A 21813-nucleotide genomic window follows, 5' to 3' on the forward strand; every position below is an offset into this window, starting at 1 on the left:
TAGAGTTCTAAGCGTAGATCTTGTTGCGTCTCCAGCCCCCAAAATTTATTTAGAAAGGCTGTCTTGAATTCATCGAAGTCTACAAATGTAAAATGGAAAGCATGGAACCACATGTTACCCTCTAGATATTTTTCAACAATTCTTAATTTTCTCTCCTTCGGTATTCTGTTCTCTTTGAAATAGGCTTCCATTTCTCTAATGAATCCTTTGGGAGTCAGACCCATACTTCCTGCGAATTTCTTTGGTCGATTGTCGTAAGTCTTGATTACATTAATAATTTGCGTGCCATTCAGAGTATTAACTGTCCAGTTCTCGTTTTCATTTATGTTGCTATCGTTAACAACAGTGGGTGTTGGCATTCTTTCTGCTACTACGTTTTTGGTTAGCTTCTGGCATTCTCCTAAAGTTGATATTACAGATTTAGCTGATTCGTTAGCAATTTTCAAACCTTGTAGTGCCTTCTGTAGATTCTGAATGTCTAGGTTTTGTTGATCTACACGATCTAGCATTTCTGACCTGTATTGTTCGGCTTCGTCAGTGAGAAGTTCAACTTTGTTGCTGATTTGGTCTCATGTTATTATCATATTAGTTGGGATCGATAAATTAGTAGTCTCTAAATCCTTGCGTATCTTCATTATCTGTTCTTGGCATCCTCTCCATTGCTCAAGACTTTGTTCTTGTAGAAGATTCATCCCTTGTTTGATATTATCGACCTCTTGGTTTACTTGCCTCTTGATTACCTGGATATTCTGTACCAGCTCTTCCTTTAGTGCATTAAGTTTTTCATAACAACCTCGTTGTTAATTTTAATAGCGGTTGTGACGTCGTTCTTTAGGTTTGCGATGTAGTCTTTCATCTGGATTACAGTTGTTCCTATCTCTGAGTGGAATTTCTGCATTTCGATAGTGACTGTTTTCATTGTCTCTTCCTGTTCCCTTTGTGCTTCCAGAGCCATTATTTGGGTACTTATCATGATCTCTTCCAAATTTTTTGGGCTTGTTCTTGGGCTTCCTCCTGCCTCTTTTGAGCTTCCTCAGGGCTTCCTTCTGTTTTCTTTGAGCTACTTCTTGCCTTTTTTGCGCTTCTTCTTGGCTATCTCTTATAATCTCTTCTAGCCTCTACTGGGTTTGTTGTGCTTCTTCATGTTTTCTCTGAACCTCTTCAAATTGTTTTTGTGTCTGCTCCTGATTCTCCCTCATTTTGTTAGCTAGGTCTTCTAAGATCACATTGATCTGCACCAGATTAGCTATCTCGGTATGTAATATACGCAAAGTTCAGTGCTAATATTGGTATACAATTCAAAATGTTTTTGAGTCTGCTCCTGATTCTCCCTCATTTCGTTAGCAAGGTCTTCTAATATTACATTGATCTGCACTAGATTAGCCATCTCGGTATGTAATATATGCAAAGTTCAGTGCTAATATGGGTATACAATGAAGTTCCTACTCACTCTATGTAATTCCTGCTAAATAGTGGCATTGGAAGTCTCCAATCCGGATTACAACTCCACTAATTCATTAAATCATAGGTGTGGACCAACTTGTGTCACCATTGTTGTCAGAATCTCCGCACTTCTTTAATAATATTTATTAATATTAGCCATCATAAATATTTCCCTTCAATAATTAACCTACACTGTCGTGATCAAGCCACACTGTTGGGGGTCAAATAATGCGACACCATTGTCGAGCCCCACAGTTGGGTGACAAATAATGCAACACCTTGCCCTAGAATTGGATTAGCCATGTGGTTGGGCGACAAATAATGTGACAACATTTGTGGTGATAATAAGTGGTGATATAGGGCGTCGTAATGTCACATAAATAATTATCATACTCAACCTATCATTCATATAATAGCATGCTGGCAATCATCATACTCATGGTAAATACATACATCTTAATTACAATTAAAGCTGAATTATCATCAAGTAGGATGTCATAAATATCATATTTACAGGTAGGGTTGGCATATCATCATGTAAATATCAGATCATAGCATGTTATGGCTTAGCTCCAGCGAACATAAAATTCCTATCTCAAACAGGGTAGGTTCTCATGACAGGTCACCACTCAATTCTTAATAATTGTACCTGAGACAGAAAAGTGTCTCATGCAATGGCATAAATGTAACAGTAATGAAGCGATATGAAAGGATTCCTGTCTACAAAACAACACAATTTTATATGGATGGCCAGTTTATTTACATTCCTAATGCACTGTTGTAGAGGCAGAGAAGCAATAACAATAATGGTGGGAGGCTTAACAATGGCGTTTGTTAACAATGGCTATAATAACATAATCTGTGAAATACAACTTAATTTATAAGAATTCCTAATATTGGTCCACATTAAATTTTAAATAATGATTCATATTATAAATCAATGAATTGACAAACTTAGATTGAAAATTAAAATCTACAAGAAAGGCCTTAACATGCCATCCGAACTCGTGGCTTAATGTCCATAACATCTGACTTGAAATAGTAAACACAAGTTGAATAATTCAATGACATCATGATTTAATAATTTTAATGATTTAATAACATTTGTTGAACTTGTATGATTTAATGAACCAGTATCCCTTTGCCTGCGGTTCTAAGAAAAATCCTTGCTGCAATTAGTACACACCTTCAGGTAGTTTAGTTAAATCTGTGATAAGTTACCATTACCTTAATGGCAGTAACATACAGACATTCAATAAAATATGAAAGATATTTTTCCCTTATCAACACACAATGAAATCTAGATACCAAGAAGTAACAAGAATTCATTTGAAGATATGAATGAAAAGAACATCATCACAAAATGAACGAATAATGCACCAACATGCAAATAACAATAGTGTGGCCTCAGCTGGCACCTAGAATGGATAAAGTACATTCCAAAATATATCACAATTGCATAACCATATACTGGATCGTTGATTCCAGATCACTCTCTCGCGAATAGCTGTAAAAGAAATCCATGCACATGCACAAACATTACAAGGGTGCTGGTCACTGGATCTGGTCAGGTTACATGTAATTAATCTCATAATGGAACCGTATTGAGGATAATATATTAAAATTATAAAATTCTTTTATTAACAACCACCCACTCAATACAATATAATACACTCATTGAATTATAAAATAATCATGAGGTGTCTTAAAAAATGGCTTAAATAACGGAACATGTTTCGTTCGGCATTGCGAACATCATCAGCCGTTAGTACAAAGACTAAGGTCAGGGCCCTGAACTTAAGTGATTAAAATTGTTAAAAGAATAACAATGTCGTAATAAAAAGTAATATGATAACATTAGACTTAATTAGTAACAGTATGTACAGATCAACAGCAAGAATTTATGGTGAAATACATTGAACGATGGTAGTCTGTGGAGTTAAAAACAATCATGGGGTTGTTAAAGTAAAAAACAAAAATAGATACTGTAGACAATTAAAATATACGTCAATGTGTGAAGCGTGGATTAATTATTGACGTTGGAGTTCTTACAACTGTGCGAAAACAAAAATTGAATTAGAGTTAATTGAACAGTACGAGTCAAATAGAACCAGTCAAAAGGCGCATGACGACGTAACCAAGGATGATATGACGTGATCACCGGTAATTGCAAATTCTGTAGGAGAGAGAATCACAATGCCAGAAGGAAATACAAGTTGAACTAGTCCACATTCACGCGCTAGCATAAAATTAAAAACGTATACAATGTAGAACATCAATGATGAACTCATTAAGGAGTAACTGTGATCTTGAATAAGGGAGAGTTCAGGCAATCCGTAGATGAATGAAGCAGATTATGGCCCAATTGGAGTTTGAAATCTGGAATGAAAGAAAAGGGAGGAAAATGAAATTATGTTATAACGGAAAATGAAGAAGGAGAAAAGAAAAAATTGAAAGAGGAGGCTTACCCTTGGGACTAGTGTGAGGTGTCCGCTAGTGTTAGCTGCGTGAAGTAAACTGGCGAGTAGCTTTATTGCTGCTTCTAGTGTTATATGTATGTATATGTAGAGGTGGGGAGCGAGTCATGTGTGGCGGAGGGGCGACCGATTTTTTGGGCGGGTCGAATGTTCGTGGAGGGGGTGTTGCATGAAGGGGCGGTAGAGCAGTAGCTGTTGTTACAGAGGAAATATTATTAGTGGTTGTATAATTAAAAATTCTCATAAAGTTATTATTATTTATATTGAAAAGAGAAAGTAGTTCTGGAATTTTTTCGATTATTGGACTTTTAATTTCTGAAGTATCATTTAAATTTTGATTTCTATTAAAATACTGGTCTAAGAATATATAAATGTTCTCAAACTCTGTCATAAGTTTACTTTTATTGACGTATTTCAAGATTTGAAGGTCTTTTTCAATTGTCGTAAAACTGTGGCCAGTTTCTTCCATATGGGTGCTCATGGCGGAATACTTTTTATGTTTCGAAGCGTTGTAGTGTTCAAGGTATCTGGTCAAAAAAGCTACGTCCGGTCTGTCCGATATAAGAAAAACCACAATGGGTGCATTTAAGCCTATAGATACCAGAGTTTGAGAATTTATTGTGGTTAATGTTAACTATATTTGAATTGAAGAATATATTACGGTTCGTATATCGGGTTCTATAAGCGATATTAATATCATATTTCTTTAGAGGGTTAGTAACCTGAAATAAGCCTGGGTTCGTGTAGGTAAAGGGAGCATATTTCGTTTTTTTAGGCTTGTCCGGAATCAGTTTCGTTGCGGTTTTTAATTTTATCTTGTTGATGATTTTATTAATCATCAAGGGATTATAGCCATTAATGCTGGCTAATCCTTGATAAAGTTTAGTTCTCTTTTGCGATTTTCAGTTGTAAGCGGGATTTTTAATGCTCTATAGACAAGACAAAAAATGCAGCCTGTTTATGAGATTGCGGATGTAAGGAATCGTTTCTTATAGTGATCCTTTAAATCCATGTCTGTTTGGCGTCAGCATTTAAAAAAATAAAACAAACAAACAATGCAGTTCCATCAACATCGACAATATTGTTTGGTATGTACGAAATGATTATAGGCTATAAGCCACACTTTTTCGCCAACTGTCGGCATCGCCAGTGTTCACGGATTCTACCTCTCCGCACAATGCCTGCTACGTGATATTGTGGCGTTCCTTAAAATGCCGAATACAAAATAATTACAATTCTGCTTGAACTTAGCAGATATGAAGCACAATGCAGACACGCCGAAGTGGGTGAAAATGCGCAAAGTTACCCCTGCACGTTCAGGAAGACATGTTCTTTCATGATGCGGAGAAAAATACTCTCCAAAATACTTTTTTTTTTCAAAATGTAAAGGCAGTTTCGAATTAAAAGTCTGAATTTCGGTATCGGGACCAACATTGTTCTTCGAATTACGAATTATCCGTATTTCGAATTAAACGATTTAAATAACACGCAAAGCCGTACCTCATGTTTCCGGGAACGAGAGCTGCTTCGAATTAGGCGAGATTTTGAATTAACCGATTTCGAATTATCAAGGTTCTACTGTACCTGCACTTCACGTCTGTTCATTTCGCTGGGTGAATTGCAACTGGCGACAATTTTTATATAATAATGATAAATTAATGCATATATTGAAAGTATAAGAATAGTCAATTTGTAACACCATAGCTTTCTCTCATTCATATGATCTATAATCCAATCATATTGTGTAAAAAGAACAAATTACATTAACGCTTCTAAAAAGATTCTTTAGTTCTTAAAAGTTGCTTTAATATACACCACTGTTTGTATATATCAGGCAGCTGTAATTTTAACAGGATATTTTTATAATGCAGAACTTAAGAAATTATAACCATTCCTACAAGATTTGGAGAAAAAGTCAGTACAACATGTGTCCATCCCTGGATTGAACAAATCTATTGTCATCTGGGTATCAAGAAACAAACATTTCAATGATGTCCTGAGAAATAGCCACCTACATATAATAAATCTTTTCCAAAGTTCATGAACATTTGCTAGCAAACAGTTTTAATGATGCAACCATCATTTTGATCATGCTCCACACAATCTCATTGTGTGACAAGTTGGGAATTTTAGTGGTTGTTTTCTACTGAGAAGAAACATGTGGCCATTGCTGCACGCACCATGGCACAGTCTTGCTGAAATACAGCCTGAGGCTAGCATGCAATGTCTCACAATGTCACTGATATGATAGGCACATGTAACATTGATATGGATACGACCTACAGGTTGTCATCTAATAAGGATGCACCCCATTCATTATGTTTGCCTAAACAGAAGCATAATTCACCAGGAAGAAACAAAATTCTGCCATTACTCCTTCCTGTTACGCTAGTCAATGAGCCACTGACGCATGGCATCATCGCAATGGTTTATCAATGGTAGCTTTTGGACAGAATGGAGAGCATGCAAGTCATCCTGTACGAAGCAGTGACTGTTGATTTGGATAAAATGTCACTGTTCATGAATGTTGCAATCACAAAGCAGTTAAACAGAACAATCACGCACTCACATCCTCACAAGAAGATGATTCTATCATTTATAACAAATGCATATCCAAAACATTCTCTAAGTCTGGCACATCCTTCCTCCCATTCTCTTGCAAACTGAATTGTAGAAATATGCAATTTCCCAGAAAGATACATAACACTCCACTTTTGCATGCTAACAATGTGCCTTCTCAAAGTCACACAGTTAACTGTGCAGCTTTCTTATATGTTGGCATAAAATCCTTAATGGCTTCAACAAACCACTGCGAACAAACACTGTCAGTCTGATGCAAAAATGCAATATATTTAGCCAATTATCAGCTACCTTAATCAATTTTATGTTGTGCTGTTTAATGAGCTAACAACTACCTTATTTGGTAGAACAAGAACTCAATACTGTTTCATTTGCTCTCCATAATACACCTGCCCAGTGAAATTTAGATTACTATTATATCTTTTGTGCCTGGGCTTGAGAGTGTAAGTATAATGTAAGTAAAAGTTGTTTTTTTTATTTTGCTCGTTGCTTTACGTTGCACCGACACAGAGGTCTTATAGCGACGATGGGACAGGGAATGGCTAGGAGTGGGAAGGAAGCGGCCATGGCCTTAATTAAGGTACAGCCCCAGCATTTACCTGGTGTGAAAATGGGAAACCACGGAAAACCATCTTCAGGGCTGCCAACAGTGGGGTTCAAACCTACCGGATACTGGCCGCACTTAAGCGACCACAGCTATTGAGCTCGGTAAAGTACAAAATTAGAGAGAGTATTAATTGTAGAGGGTTGGAAATGAATAGGCCTACATCAACAGATATTTCAGGAAATTGTATTTTCATTTTTTAATAATTGTTTCTTTTTTCTGCTAACTGTTGAAAATTAAATCAGTGACGTGTACTACGAGGACCCGATATAACATGACTTTTACTCCCTGGCTCGAAAGATATGTTTTTCATTGTGCTTGAATAGTCATGAAAATGATGCAGTATTAATTACATTTACCTAGAGATATATTCGCATAATAATAATAATAATAATAATAATAATAATAATAATAATAATAATAATAATAATAATAATAATAATAATAATAATAGTTACCACGATTCCATGGCTCACAAAGGAGTAGGAAGCGTCTTGGTTGAATGGCTGGACAGGGGATCACTTAGAGCAAACATTTACTTCAACAAAATTGGAAATTTTATTTCATTCCTTTCTTAAAAATCAGAGGGAGTAATTTAATGACATAACAAGGAACAGCTGAAATATAGCTTGGGCATATTTACATTAACAATGAGCTTGAGTCCTTAATCAGATTCAAAATTAAATGGGAGAACTCCCAATCGTTAACTTACGTATGAAAGAGCATAATTGCTCCTGACACGTACAATGTTATGAAAGAGCATATTTGCTCCGAGCAGGTACAACATTATAGCAGTCTCAGCTCCAAGATAAAACTGAGGCTAGCTTTAATCAAGCAATCAGATGCTGTTTACAATCTCAGTTACACTCAGTAACCCCTACGGTGATTTCACTTCATAGTGTTCATACACTCGCTGCCCCAGGGTGGCCTCATCTATTACAAAGTTACACAATCAGTTTTAAGCACTAATCCTTAAAGGAACCAAAACATAGACACGGTTACCTGAAGAACCGTAAATAATGTAATATACCCATACTACAAGGCCATAATATATAATCTCAATGAAAAGCCAACATGGCACAACAGAATAAATAAATTGACCAGAGCACAATATGTCACCAAGAATATCTACAACAAAAAGGGCCTGTCAACAGCAACAAAATTAAGACACTACAAAACAGTCACTCAACCAGAAATAACATACACATGTGAAACCATCTTCAAAACAACTAACAATGCAAAAATAGAAAACATACTCAAGATAGAGAGAAGAATCATTAGAACGTGCATCAACAAATCATACCAAAAAGATGGACACTGGAGAGTAGCTTCTAATAAAACAGTCTACAAGGAAATAGAACCAGTAACGAGCACAGTCAGGAAGAAACACACTTCATTTTTTGGACATCTAATCAGGACACCAGAGAACAGGATCATCAGGAGAATAATAGAAAAGTTATGGAATAGTAAGTGTAACATTAAGTGGATTACAGAAATCAAGGAAGATATGGATAAACTACAAATTACAGTGGAAGACCTAAGAAACAAAACTGAAAAAACGGACACTCACAGACAAACAAACTAGACTGCAAACCAGAATCAACAAACAGACAATAGGAAGGGTAATTTCCGATGAAGAAAGAAAGATAAGATCCAAGAAAATGGAGAAGTACCTGGGCTGACAGGAAACTGAAAAATTATTTGTATCAAGCTGGCTAGAGTGGTCCAATGAAGGCCGTAAAATGTAAATAATAATAATAATAATAATAATAATAATAATAATAATAATAATAATAATAATAATAATAATAATAATAATAACAACAACAACAACAACAAGGCCTTAAGAGTAAAAAGAAAAGATTACACAAAACAGGCCATAAATAAAAAAGGCAAGGAGGCAAAACACCAGCACTCCTTAACAAACATTTGGGAAGAGACAAGAACCTAAGTGGGGTTAAGGCCCCATAATGCAGAGGCTAATCCCCTACTAAAAAGGGTGACTAAAGGAGGGGGGAAAATTTAAAAGCCCAGACAAGATTTTAAAAATTTAGAGGCGGAAAACTTTAGTCACCCAGCACAAAAGTTGAAGGGCAGAGATCCAAGAGCCACCACCTGTGCTCCCTTACATTAAAGGTTTTCCCAGTAGGGAATAAAAATAATGCCAAAGAATGTGCAGAAGGTCCTCCATTTCAGTTCAAAAAGAAAGATTACACGTTATGTTTTAAGAACACTGCTGAAACCTTCCCCTCGAAATACCTGCCAGCACAATCACGTGTTTAGGTAAATTCTGCCATTACCTTATAGCGTTGGATCTTCTTCAAGCCGCACCCTGCCTCCTGGCTCTCTTTTTCCCATTTTCACACCAGGCAAGACAAGGCAAGGCCACGGCTGCTTCCCTCCAACTCCTAAGCCTTTCCTCTCCCATCGTCGCCATAAGACTTATCTGTGTCGGTGCAACGTAAAGCCAATAACAAAAAAAAAAAAAAAAAGAAAGAAAAATCTTGGCTCTGTCCGGTGGAATTTGAAGGTGCTCAAATAGGTCCGCCTCATGTCTGTACATTTACTGGCACATAAAAACTCCTACGGGATAAAATTCCAACACCTTGATATATCTAAAAACCATTAAAAAAGTAGTTAGTGGGGCATAAAACAAATAGCTTTAATAATAATAATAATAATAATAAGCCTCCGTGGCTCAGACGGCAGCGCGTCGGCCTCTCACCGCTGGATACCGTGGTTCAAATCCTGGTCACTCCATGTGAGATTTGTGCTGGACAAAGCGGAGGCGGGACAGGTTTTTCTCCGGGTACTCCAATTTTCCCTGTCACCTTTCATTCCAGCAACACTCTCCATTCTCATTTCATTGCATCTATCATTCATTAATAAATCACTTTGGGAGTGGCGACCCCATCGTACTAACAGCCTATATCTGCTTCATTCATTACATCCCTGACCAGGTCAATGACTGGAAAACAGGTTGTAGGTTTTCATTTTCAATAATAATGATGATGATGTTCACATTAAAGGTACCAAGGAAATACTTCTTTCTCGTTCTTAGTTTGAGGGGCAATGGATCCTCCGACTGATCCAAACATGATGGGTTAGAACAACCAGAATCCTGTGCCCTACACCAATGTGATGTTAGACCAAAGCCTTGGCCCCGGATTTTACCGGCTGGCATAGTCATTTATGAACATTCTTTATCTTTCTTGATAGTTGTGTGCAATAGCACTTGGGGGATGGAGCAATGCCCTGTCCGAGAATAAAACCAAGTTGGTAAGACCTGGAGCTGGTTCTTCTACCCTCCCAGCCATTGGGAACACTCCTCTTCCGCCTTAGAGGCCATTGACCAGTTTCCTTTTTACTTCAGTTGATCCACGTGAGCTTATGTGGCCAGGACTAATTCACACCTGTCCTCTACAGGACTTCCCCTATCAGCCATTGCGATGCACCATGTTGGGTTGAGGTCTTCCATCCCAGTGTTTTATGCAGAGTTATGCCCAACCCTTACTCAATTCAGAGCCTGATCCCTGCATAAACTAACCAGGCTAAGAAAATACAACAGGCAGCCAAACACATCATATACCTGGCAAAGAAGAAACAACATTCCTGGTGGAACGAGTGTGAGGAGGCACCGCAGGAAAGATTAAAAAAACATGGAACAAATGGTGCTCTAGCCATACAGATTGTGAGGCATTTAGACAGCAGAGAATGTGCAAAGCCAAAATCCTAAAGAATGAGAAACGCAAATACATGAAAGGAATTAAAAGGTCAAATAAAATGTTTGTTTCTCTGAAATTTCATTTAGATGAAAGACAAAGTGGATCAAACAGATGAACATTTCAAGAAGAACAACTCTAGGAATTTTCATAACCTTTTCAAGAACAAGACTAAGGGGTTCACTCCAAAGACCATGTGCTTCAAGAATGAACACGGCAAACTCATCATGACAAACAAGAAAAACTGCATGCACTTGGCTCAGTACTTCCAAAAGCTTTTAAACTGTGATCAACCTAAAAAAGGGCTATCTTTCGAAGCACCTACAGATAAACTTCAAATTTCATACCCCCTAGCAGTGAAGAAATCATAACTATAATCAAAGAGTTGAAAAACAAAAAGGCTCCTGGGAAAGACTTCATCACGGCGGAACTCTTCAAGTATTTGGGTGACAACTTGGTTAAACAGCTGGAAAGACTTTTCGCTCACGTATGGGAGACAGAAGAAATCGCAAAGGATTGGAAATATGCACTCATTCATCCCCTGCACAAGAAAGGCAACGAAGAAGTTGTCAATAATTACAGAGGTCTCTCTCTCCTCCCCATTGCGTATAAGATATTGTCGAAAGCACTTCAACATAGAGTGGAGGTCCACCTAGACAAGCGGCTGGGAGAATACTAGGCAGGGTTTAAAAAAGGGCGGTCTTGTGCAGAACAAGTTTACATACTTAAATAGCTGATCTGAATTAGGGTACTGAGACAGAAACGATTGATTACGACTCTGTTGGCAACACTGTATCCATTACAAGCATGAAGTGTGTCAGGTACATATTGCATCATTTGCGTGGCATCAATTTGAGTAGTAGCACATGATTACAATGGCTGGTGCGAGTCTCTCTGCAGGTCGTTCATGGCTACAGAAAAGCTCCACATTACTGAAGAATCAGAGCAAATTGGTAATTGTGCTGAGGGACATGGATGAGAATTGCAGTACGTGATTGGAGGAAGATAAAGCTTGTCTGGAACAAACAGTAATTACCGCGTATTTAGTGGACAAAGAGCGAAGTTTCCACAAATCAAAACAAGTTATGCGAATATGTTAATGGAAAGGGACAGTCTGGACGTACGGTCACAAGTGAAACATCTCTGTTGAAAGCTATAGCAACAGGCTTAAAAATGAGAGGTTGTATGTAAGACTAGCCATAAATGGCTCATGCATATTTTGGAATGAAATAACTTCAGTTTCTGTAGGAAAAGTAGAATCATACATCTCCCAGCAAACATCACATATAAAAAGAGAAATTAAATTCCTTTATAAGAAAAAGGAATCCTGCTTGAATGCTAAAATGTATGATGCTCATTTAGCAGCTCTTCCTTCTCTAGCCTCATTAGAATGGGATTCCTTCCAAAATCATTTGAATTAGAGACTATGTCAGATTATTTCGAAGAAGAATCTGGTGGAGGACAGAAGGGTGGGGGTTATGTGAATTGGAGGGTTTAATGTTGTACTTCTTTTATGTTTTTTATCTACTTTTACATTTAATAATAAACAAGTCTACCAAATCACAAACATATTTTAAAAGCATGACGTCAAAATAGCCTTCAAAACTTGAAACAGAAACACAAATATTTTACACAATATCAATTCTATTAATCATAGCTGCAAGTTCACCAAGTCAGGTGTTTATAGACTCGATTGTAATAATTGTAACGCATCTTATGTTGGTCAAACACGTAGGAGGCTCCACACAAGATACTTAGAGAAAGTTAACGCCCTGAAATATAACAGATTTTTGGCCATGGGACAGCACATGGGTGATACTAACCATAAGTTCACAAATATCAGCCAAGGCATGAAAATTCTCAAAATTATACAAAAATGCCCCCTGCTCAATATTACAGAAAATTATTTTACCCATCTGGAACAGTTTTTCAATCCTAACTTCAATCTAAATGAAATTTCAGAGAAACAAACATTTTATTTGACCTTTTAATTCCTATCTTTAGTAATCATAGCTCAAATAAACATAATTATTTCATTTATAACCTCTTTAAATTCCCCTCTCAGCAGCAGTCTTTCTTTCCTCATCCTTTAGCCCCATCATAGACACCCCATCTCTCCTCTCCCTATCTACTCCTTTGTTTACATTGCCTGCTTCCTACAGCAAGTCAGTGCTTGTTCCCTATCCACATAGCCTGCTTGCTTCGTCCAGCAAGTCAGTGCTTGTTCTACATCTGACATTAGATCTGAGTCTCATAAATCATTTTTATACTTTTTAATTTCTTTTCTGTATATTTATTCATTCCTAAATCTGGCTATCATTTCCAAATTTACTTCTTTACCTGAGGTCCTAAGTCAACTTAAAGATGTCATATTGTGACAAGATCATAACCTTAATTTTTGTTATTTTATATTTAATGTTATAATTATTCCTACAACATTGTCTTTGTCTGGTATACATATGTTTTAGTTATCACATAATCTGTTTAATTTATCTTTGGCTGAAGATGGCCACTAAGTGGCTGAAACTAGTCCCACCGGATGAGTTAGCTGTGCGGTTACGGGCGCGCGGCTGTGAGCTTGCATCCAGGAAATAGTGGGTTCGAATCACACTGTCAGCAGCCCTGAAGATGGTTTTCTGTGGTTTCCCATTTTCACTGATGTAATATCATTTACTTGATATATTGTATTGAAAAGCTCTTGTCAATTTATTCTTATAACAGCAGGAAAATCCCAACAACTGAGATTATTATGCGTAATTGTAATGAAATTAACCCTTTGCAGTCCAATTTTTTGTCGCATGTTCCAACAGTCTCGTCCAAATGAATTTTGCACATTTTTACCCTCCCAGATTAAACCCAGAACTTTTATTAGTAACTATAATTATAAAATTATGATTATTATATTACATAAACATGAGTCTAGTGAGTTACTTACAGGTTTACACAAAAGTCGTCAGTGAAGGTGTGAAAAAAAAACATTAAAAAACTGAAGTGGAGTGATGCAGCTAGGAGGAACCTGCGGTCCTCTAGTTTCCTGACCTGATGAATAACATAGTCTAGGAGGCTCACTATCATGAAATGTTACCTTACGGTAAACACTATTGTCGTTTGCATTCACATTTGTATGTGTGGAAGTATTTTCAGCATCACTGTTACTCAGATGATCAACTCTGACCTGAGAAGCGTCATCATTGCCGTATCCATATCCCCTCCTCCACCCCGACCCATTACCTTCGTGTGTCTTCTTGCTTTCTTAGCAGTCACTGGAACTTTATCTTCTGAATCTTCAGAAACAACATATGATGGTCCGGGATCATTCCTTGCTTTTTTACGCACGGGTCCATTCATCGAAATTTCACTTGCAATGCTGGAGTTCACTACTCCTTCATCTTCAATTGACAGTTCACTAAACCCTTCGTCTAATTCAAATAAATAATCATCGTCACTGCTGTCTAAATGAACGTGCATACGTATTTCTCCTTCATTCACATTTGCTGCTTTTATATCACAAATGCAACTGAGACAATTCTCATTCACAGATAAACACGCCTAGTAAAACACGTGTGCACACTACTCAATGTAAGCAAAACACAGCTGACAGGCCGCGCGGGTAACCATGACGATACACGGCTACATATATCTCGTATTTTTTCCATGGAGATAACAGAACGGCTTCCTTTGTGCACACGAATTTGCTCTAGAAACTTCGGGGATATCGATCCATCTCAATCAGGTCGAAGAACTTCAATAAATAACTTCTTAAATACAACGAAACATAGTGTCGAGGTGACCTCGACATTGGACCAGTTACAATAAACCATGATGTCAAGGTCAACTCGACGCTGGACCGGAAAAGGTTAAGAGCTGCCTGGCCGCGGCAGTAAAAGCATGCTCGGTTCACCTGAAAGCATGCCAGTTTGATTTCCTGCCAGGAAGTTGAAAAATTTAAGAAACAAGATTTCCACTTCCGGAGGTGCAAATGGCCCTGAGGTACACTCAACCTACACAAAAAATGAGTACCAAGTTATTCCTGGGGGCAAAGGAGGCCAGGCGTAGAGCTAACCACGAAGTGCTGAGGTCACGGATAGTGAAAGCCTTTTCCTCCCACCCCTCCAAGGGCCTTCGTGGCCTGTATAGGGATGACTGTACTTTGTAATGAAATTTGTGTGCCAGTAAAGAAATTACTGAAAACTTGAGTATTTTTCTTAAATGCTTATGGTACAAGTTAAGCCGTGCACAAATGGAGTAAGAATTACATGATTAAAAACACAACTAATAATTTATAAAACAGAATAATTATAAAAGGTGATCATAAAACACAAAGTAGAGATTGAGAAAGATATGAGCAATGCAGAAAAATTACAAAAATACATTAAAACAAAAAATTAATGATGCAAATAAAAGTAAATACATAAATTAACAAATGAAAAATGTGAACTGAGTATATGATAATTTTCTTGACTCCCACTGATTGCTTGTACAAGCTAAATATCCAGTGAATTTAAGAGATGTTCTCACCGTATTGCTTGTAGTCCACTTAATCATTATTATTTATAAAATGGCTTCTTTTATATTGTAATTAAATAGAAAAAGAATTTACAATGCAGCAGCATCAGGACTCAAGAAATAAAATTCCTAAACCTGAATTTATTTAAATATCTATTTTAACATAGATTTGCTAATGTAAAAATTGAGAAAATAGAGAACATCACAACATATCATGATAAACAACCAGGCAATAAATCCATAACATGTTATGTATCTAGCTTGTCAAGGACAACCGACCTTCATTAGCACAGCCATTTTTCTTTCTAGAAGATAAAAACACTCACCATCCTGAGGCTTTAAGAGCACCAAGCATTAACTTAACGAGTGGACCTGAAAAGAAGAAAGAGAACAACTTTACACAATATTCCTAGATACATATCAGTGCACTGCTAACATACAGCTAGTAGTAACAAATGAAATGATATTAAATATAATATCTACACACACTAAAAGAATTATATGCTTCTTCTCAGTGCTTAATGCTACTTTGCCACATGATCTGCTGTTTTGCATGCCAGCCACCACTTCTGTCGATCAAAGGCATCGCAAAGAGAGACACTGGTGTCCTGCACGTTTTTTTCAGCCGATAAAACCAACGCTTCTTAAGTGGCCATGGGGCCGATATCCATGTGGGTTGAGGTGCAGCGCTGTCTTGGCAAATGACTGCTCACCACTATGCATGACATGACGTTACCAGCATAAACGAGCCTCCTGCATTTTCTCGGGTTTGGGCAAAACTCCCATCATTGCTCGGACATTACTGTTCTTGATATGATCACATCACGTCAGACCAAGGGCTCAGCAAAGCATTCGCATCTTCATGACATGTAGTGCTTGTTCATGTTTAACGGATGCTGGGCAGCATTCAGAACCATACAGGGCAACAGGGCTTACGATGCTCCTGTAAACCTTGGCCTTCAGATGGATGGGTATGCTGCGATTAAAGAGGACTCCGCTGACTTGCCTCCACTTCAGCCAACTCACGCCAACACAAGCACAGGCATCAGGTAACGTGTAACGCTTGAACAGATCACGGAGTCAAGGTATCTATGCTGTTCAACTTTCTTAAGAGTCTGGTTACCCACATGGATGGTCCCAGGTGCCTGTGATTTGCACGCCATGTATTCGGTTTCATTGGTATTCAGCAAGTACTCCATTCTCTACTAATTTGGTGTCCCATTTCTGCACTTGTTCTTCAAGAGCATGGCATTCTTCTGTGGCTAACAGGACATCGTCAACATATGGGAGGGTCAATGGATGTGGGGTTTGGGTATCGGCTGTTATTGCATCCAAACATATTATGAAAAGCAGGGGCAAGAGGGCTGAACCTTGGTGGATGCCGACCAGAATGGGGAAAGTAGGAAAGATCTCTGATGGACACTGCACCACATTGCTACATTTATATAGGAGCTGTGTCCAACAGATGCATACCTCAAAAACACCATGCCATCAGAGTGCATTCCAAATCAGGCCTTGAGGAATTCGATCAAAAGCCTTCTCCATGTCCAAGAAAGTGGACAGGTTTGTTCTTCTTAGGGCGTTTTTCTGTGAGCAGTTTGGTAGCATGGCATCCGTTGTCCCACTTCCCTTCACAAAGACGCTGGTTGTGTGTGATCGTGACAATGTCACAGAGGCAATTGTCAAGGATTCACTCAAGGATTCACCGTATTTTCTCACATAATTAACACACCTTTTTGACTAAAAATAGAGGCAAAACTTCAGATACCTAAATTATTCAAGGCATTCAGATATTTTAAAAAATATTAACAATTTATTTACATTTCAAAGATACATCAATTACAATATACACACAATTGGTTCAACTCATTTGCGGTCATCGTCGTTTGGCATAAAATTACGACTTGCTTTCTTTTCTGAAAAGTCAAAGAGGTACATCAGGTTAGCTAGACACATGGTTTTGAAGTACTGACACTGGAACATATTCTTCAAGTTACAAGCTAACAATACAGTCTGAAGTGAAATAAATATGAACTAATAAAAGTATGGTTCATGTAAGTACATAATAATGACATACCGGCAAAAAAGGAAATTCTTACCTTTCATAGGCTGCCATCTTCTAGTTGATGCTGCAGGAAGAATTGCTGCTACTGCTATCGCTGCTCATATCACTCCATAAGAAGTCATCTTCACACTCCTGTCTAACAAATGAAAGATTCCTGTTTCTTTGAAGCTTTATTCAATCAGGTTCGAAGAAATCATGTCCCAAGCACGCAAAATCCACTCACAAAGGATTTCCACAGGTGTTTTCCGAATCTTGCCTGTTGGAGTAAGTTGATGCACACTTTCTGCAATCCAGAACTGACAGGGTTTTCGCACTTTGTCCTCAAATTGCTTATTTATCAAAACGCCCACACGTCAAAACTGCACTTGCCTAGTACACCTCATTTTGGTGCTGGTTAGGGGTGTGCAGCTGTGAGCTGGCACTCAGATGTCAGTCCACCAGGAATCGCTGCCAAATTGGTCTTCGTGGTTTCCAATAATTTCTTATTGTCTTCCGTCAGGTGGCCACAAAGAAAGTCCAACACGAGAAGGGCTGGGCATCGAAGGAGGGACCCTGCTCGATTTTCCCAAACCGTTCGTATCCAATCTTGTACAACTGATATGTCTATTCACCCTTTTTCTTGGATACGAACGTGGTCCCCCACAGAAATTTTACTTTAGCCATTGTTTTTAATTTTTAGATCAATGTAAGGTGAAAGCTTTCTGCCATCTACTGTTACAGCAAGCACTACACTACCTCGTTTTTCAATTCTGGTAGTGTGTACGATAACACTCAATGTCCCTTTCTTATCGACTGTTTGAGTTTGTGGCATATCGAAACTGATTGGAGTCTGTTCTGCATTTGCTATTTGGGACAGCACATATTTCTTCACTTTACACTCTTCAGTCACAAAGCGATGAATATCTATTTACCAGGTGAGTTGGCCGTGCGGTTAGGGGTGTGCAGTAGTGAGCTGGCACCCAGGAGATAGTGGGTTTGAACCCCACCATTGGCAGCCCTGAAGATGGGTTTCCGTGTTTCCCATTTTCACACCAGGTAAATGCTGGGGCTGTAAATTAAGGCCACGGCCGCTTCCTTCCCACTCCTAGGCCTTCCCTATCTCATCGTCGCCATAAGACCTATCTGGGTCGTGCGATGTAAAGCACATTATCAAAAATCTATAACTTTTTGGTTGAAATCATATGGCATTCTTTGGCATAATGTTGTTCTTTGTGGAAGAGAAATTCCATTTCTCTTCAGAAAATTAATCATCCAACTTCCTAGCCTTAAAATCCGAAACACTGATTCCATGTGCAGCAGCTATTTCTCGTCCTTTTGAAATACAGCATTTCATGAGAAATGGCATATCCATCTTTGTGTAGCAAGATCACATATTTAAACAGATCCTCCTCAACTTGCGGAAACTTGCCACTTATTGGTCTGCGAAATGCTCCGCGAGACTTGTTGGTCACTTGAAGTGCACTTTTCTGTTTCTGTCAGTAGCACACATTGCATTCAGACACTGAATGCTTGCAGTCCACTGCCTTATTCCCATATGTGTCGGCAAAACTGATCACTGCGAGTCTATGATGCAGTATTACTCAAATACTTGCTCACTGTGGATTAACAAACAACTTTGATATCACAGAAAATTCACATACTGTACCCGAACACTCATAAAATATGTTTGTATCAGAATAGAGCATCACTAGGCACTTCTGCACCGATTCGCTCACTTAACTAGGGTAGTGGTACTTCCTACCAGCTGATAACAGCACATTGTGCAGTATTTGGAAAGGCCGGTTTTGCAATAGGAAGGCTGCCACTTGAGTAGCTGACACCTTTATTTCGAAAAGCATCCGGAACTGTGTGATGGATACTCAAAGAAGTGGGTGTGTCCAATATGAGAATATTTCTTTTTCTCCACTTTGGACCCAAAAATACTGGGATGCATAAATTATGCAACGTCGTTAATCATGCGAGAAAATACGGCACATGGTGTGATACAGCAACCGGATCGGTCCGTAGTTGACACACTCATTGACATCAACCTTCCCTTTCCACATGTTAACTGCTGTACTGGTGGTCCAAATCTGGGACACTGCACCTTCTTCCACAATCCAGACAAACAAGAATATTAGAAATTCGGTGCCACATTGTCTAAGTAACTTTGTCATTTCTACTGGTATGTCATCAGGACCAGTTTTACCATTCTTCATTTTGCTGACTGTCTATCAGACCTCTTCTGTAGTGATCATTGGAGCTTGTCCAGGGAGACATTCTGACCTTTAAATTGCTGGGTGGGGGAACTCTTCATAAAAGTAAAAGAATGATAGTAAACTGACAATATCCCTTACATAAAGCTACTGACTTATAGAAACAGAAAGTCAAGTTAGGACACTCCAATGTCATATACTAGAAACAGATTAGGCTCTAATTCTGTCTTCATCCTTCCAGCAACAGTAGCACAGCATATTCCTTGAAAAAAAAAAAATTAAATGCATTAAAAATACCTGATTTTTACAATATTTACAAACGCCACAGAGGAAAAAGACAAGGGTCCTTATAACATTATGTTGATTAAAAAAACAAACATTTAATAATTATATTCCTGGGCTGACTGGCTCAGACGGTTAAGCACTGGCCTTCTGACCCCAACTTGGCAGGTTCGATCCTGGCTCAGTCCGGTGGTATTTGAAGGTGCTAAAATACATCAGCCTTGTGGCCGTAGATTTACTAGCGCGTAAAAGAACTCCTGCGGGACAAAATTCCGGCATCTCCGAAAACAGTAAAAGTAGTTAGTGGGACGTAAAGCAAATAACATTATTATTATTATTTAATAATTATATTATTAATAAATTAAACAATATGTAAATACTACAAGTTACATAGGAAGAAGGATGGAGTTCCTTAAGTTCCTATGAAAATGTTCATAATAATTTATTTACTTATTTATTTATTTATTTATTTATTCGACTTTTTGAAAGTACACAGGCAGTAAGCCCAATACAGTACCTTCTTAACACAACAGTCAACAGTACTTATAATGCATACATGTAAGTAAAGATAAATACACAATAATAATGCTGAAGATAATAAAGACAAGGAAGAAGAATGAATGGAAAACACATACACAGAGACAATGACAATCCAGAGTACAACAATGATTATTTCTACACTATAAAAATACAAGAATTGCAACAAAGATATAAATAAAGTAGTAAGTGACTATATTAATAAATAAGTTAAAGAGCACCTATTATATAGAAAAGGAGTCTGAATTTATAAATTAGAAACACAGGCCTTTAAATGTATATTAATGACAGTGTGTGATTCTGAAAATAAATCTATACCTGCAGCAAATGTGTTATAAAATCGTAGCATTTTAATAAATGGCGAGTTCAAGTGATGAGATGTTCTAGATCTTGGAACTTGAAATACTGTGTTCATGCGAGCTCCAGCTCGTGGAACATGAAAGGAGATAAAATTGAGCAGTCCTATGGAATTAAATTTATTTCTTACGATTTTGTTTAACGTTTTTAGAGAAATAATGATTCTTCTGTTGCGCAACGACGTGAGGTTAAAGTTACTTCTTAAATACCGTGTTGATGTATCAAAAGGGCAAAATGTCTTATTTGTTTTATAATACAGATACCGCAAAAACTTGTTTTGAACAACTTCAATAGTATGTATTTGTTCGTTAGAACACGGGTCCCAAATTACAGATGCATATTCTAATTTACTCCTAACAAGGCTAGTAAATAACTGAATAACAATCGATGATTGAGCAAATAATTTAGAACTCCTTATTATAAAACTGAGCATACGGTTGGCATCGTTCGTTATTTTTGTAATATGGCAAGTTTGTAAAAAAAAAAATTAAAATATAGTCACTAAGAAACAAAATAGAACAATAATGAGAGCTGAGTCTCATATTCTTTCTGTTAGAAACAATAAGGCAAATTGACAAACAAAAATCCTGAGATTCTTGAGAATAAAATTTTGTTCAAATACTGGCAGTCATCATAGTTTGCTTCAGATATATAAGGGTCAGACTTTTTGCCAGGCCAGGATTACTGCTATGGGATGGAATGGACCATACAGCCAGCAACTAAATACCAAGTATTGGATGGTGGAAAATAACCTAACTCTCGGAATGAGCCAGAGGCCCTTTCAGTTGGGTTCTCCCAGTGGAGAAAGTGTACTGCAATCCAGCAAGCAGCGACTGTTCTCCAGGTTGGGGCAATTCCAAAAGGCATCTGTTCTCCCTCCAGGTTAGGGGTGGCCTCATTGAAACCCGGCAATTAGGTATAAAATGCCTTCACGTGCAGCGAGCCCACCGTAATAGTAGCCTATATGAAGCATCAGGGAGGATCAGGACAGAGTTAAGGAGTATCCCAGAAGCGATACACATCTCTTATCTCCACGGAGGTGCCA

The 21813-nt window shown here is 37.9% G+C and overlaps 1 protein-coding gene across 2 annotated transcripts in view; it reads right to left on the bottom strand.

Moving 5' to 3' along the window:
• The window catches only part of LOC136863205 (mitochondrial inner membrane protease ATP23 homolog), a 177755-nt gene that overhangs the window by 114800 nt on the left and 41142 nt on the right, over positions 1-21813 (bottom strand). For both annotated transcript variants that reach the window (XM_067139570.2, XM_067139571.2), the window contains exon 3: positions 15659-15704. In XM_067139570.2, coding sequence (XP_066995671.2) covers positions 15659-15704 — 46 coding nt within the window. The remainder of the gene's footprint in view (positions 1-15658; positions 15705-21813) is intronic.

This window comes from Anabrus simplex, chromosome 2 (assembly GCF_040414725.1).
Source record: "Anabrus simplex isolate iqAnaSimp1 chromosome 2, ASM4041472v1, whole genome shotgun sequence".
Classification (NCBI taxonomy): Eukaryota; Metazoa; Arthropoda; class Insecta; order Orthoptera; family Tettigoniidae; genus Anabrus; species Anabrus simplex.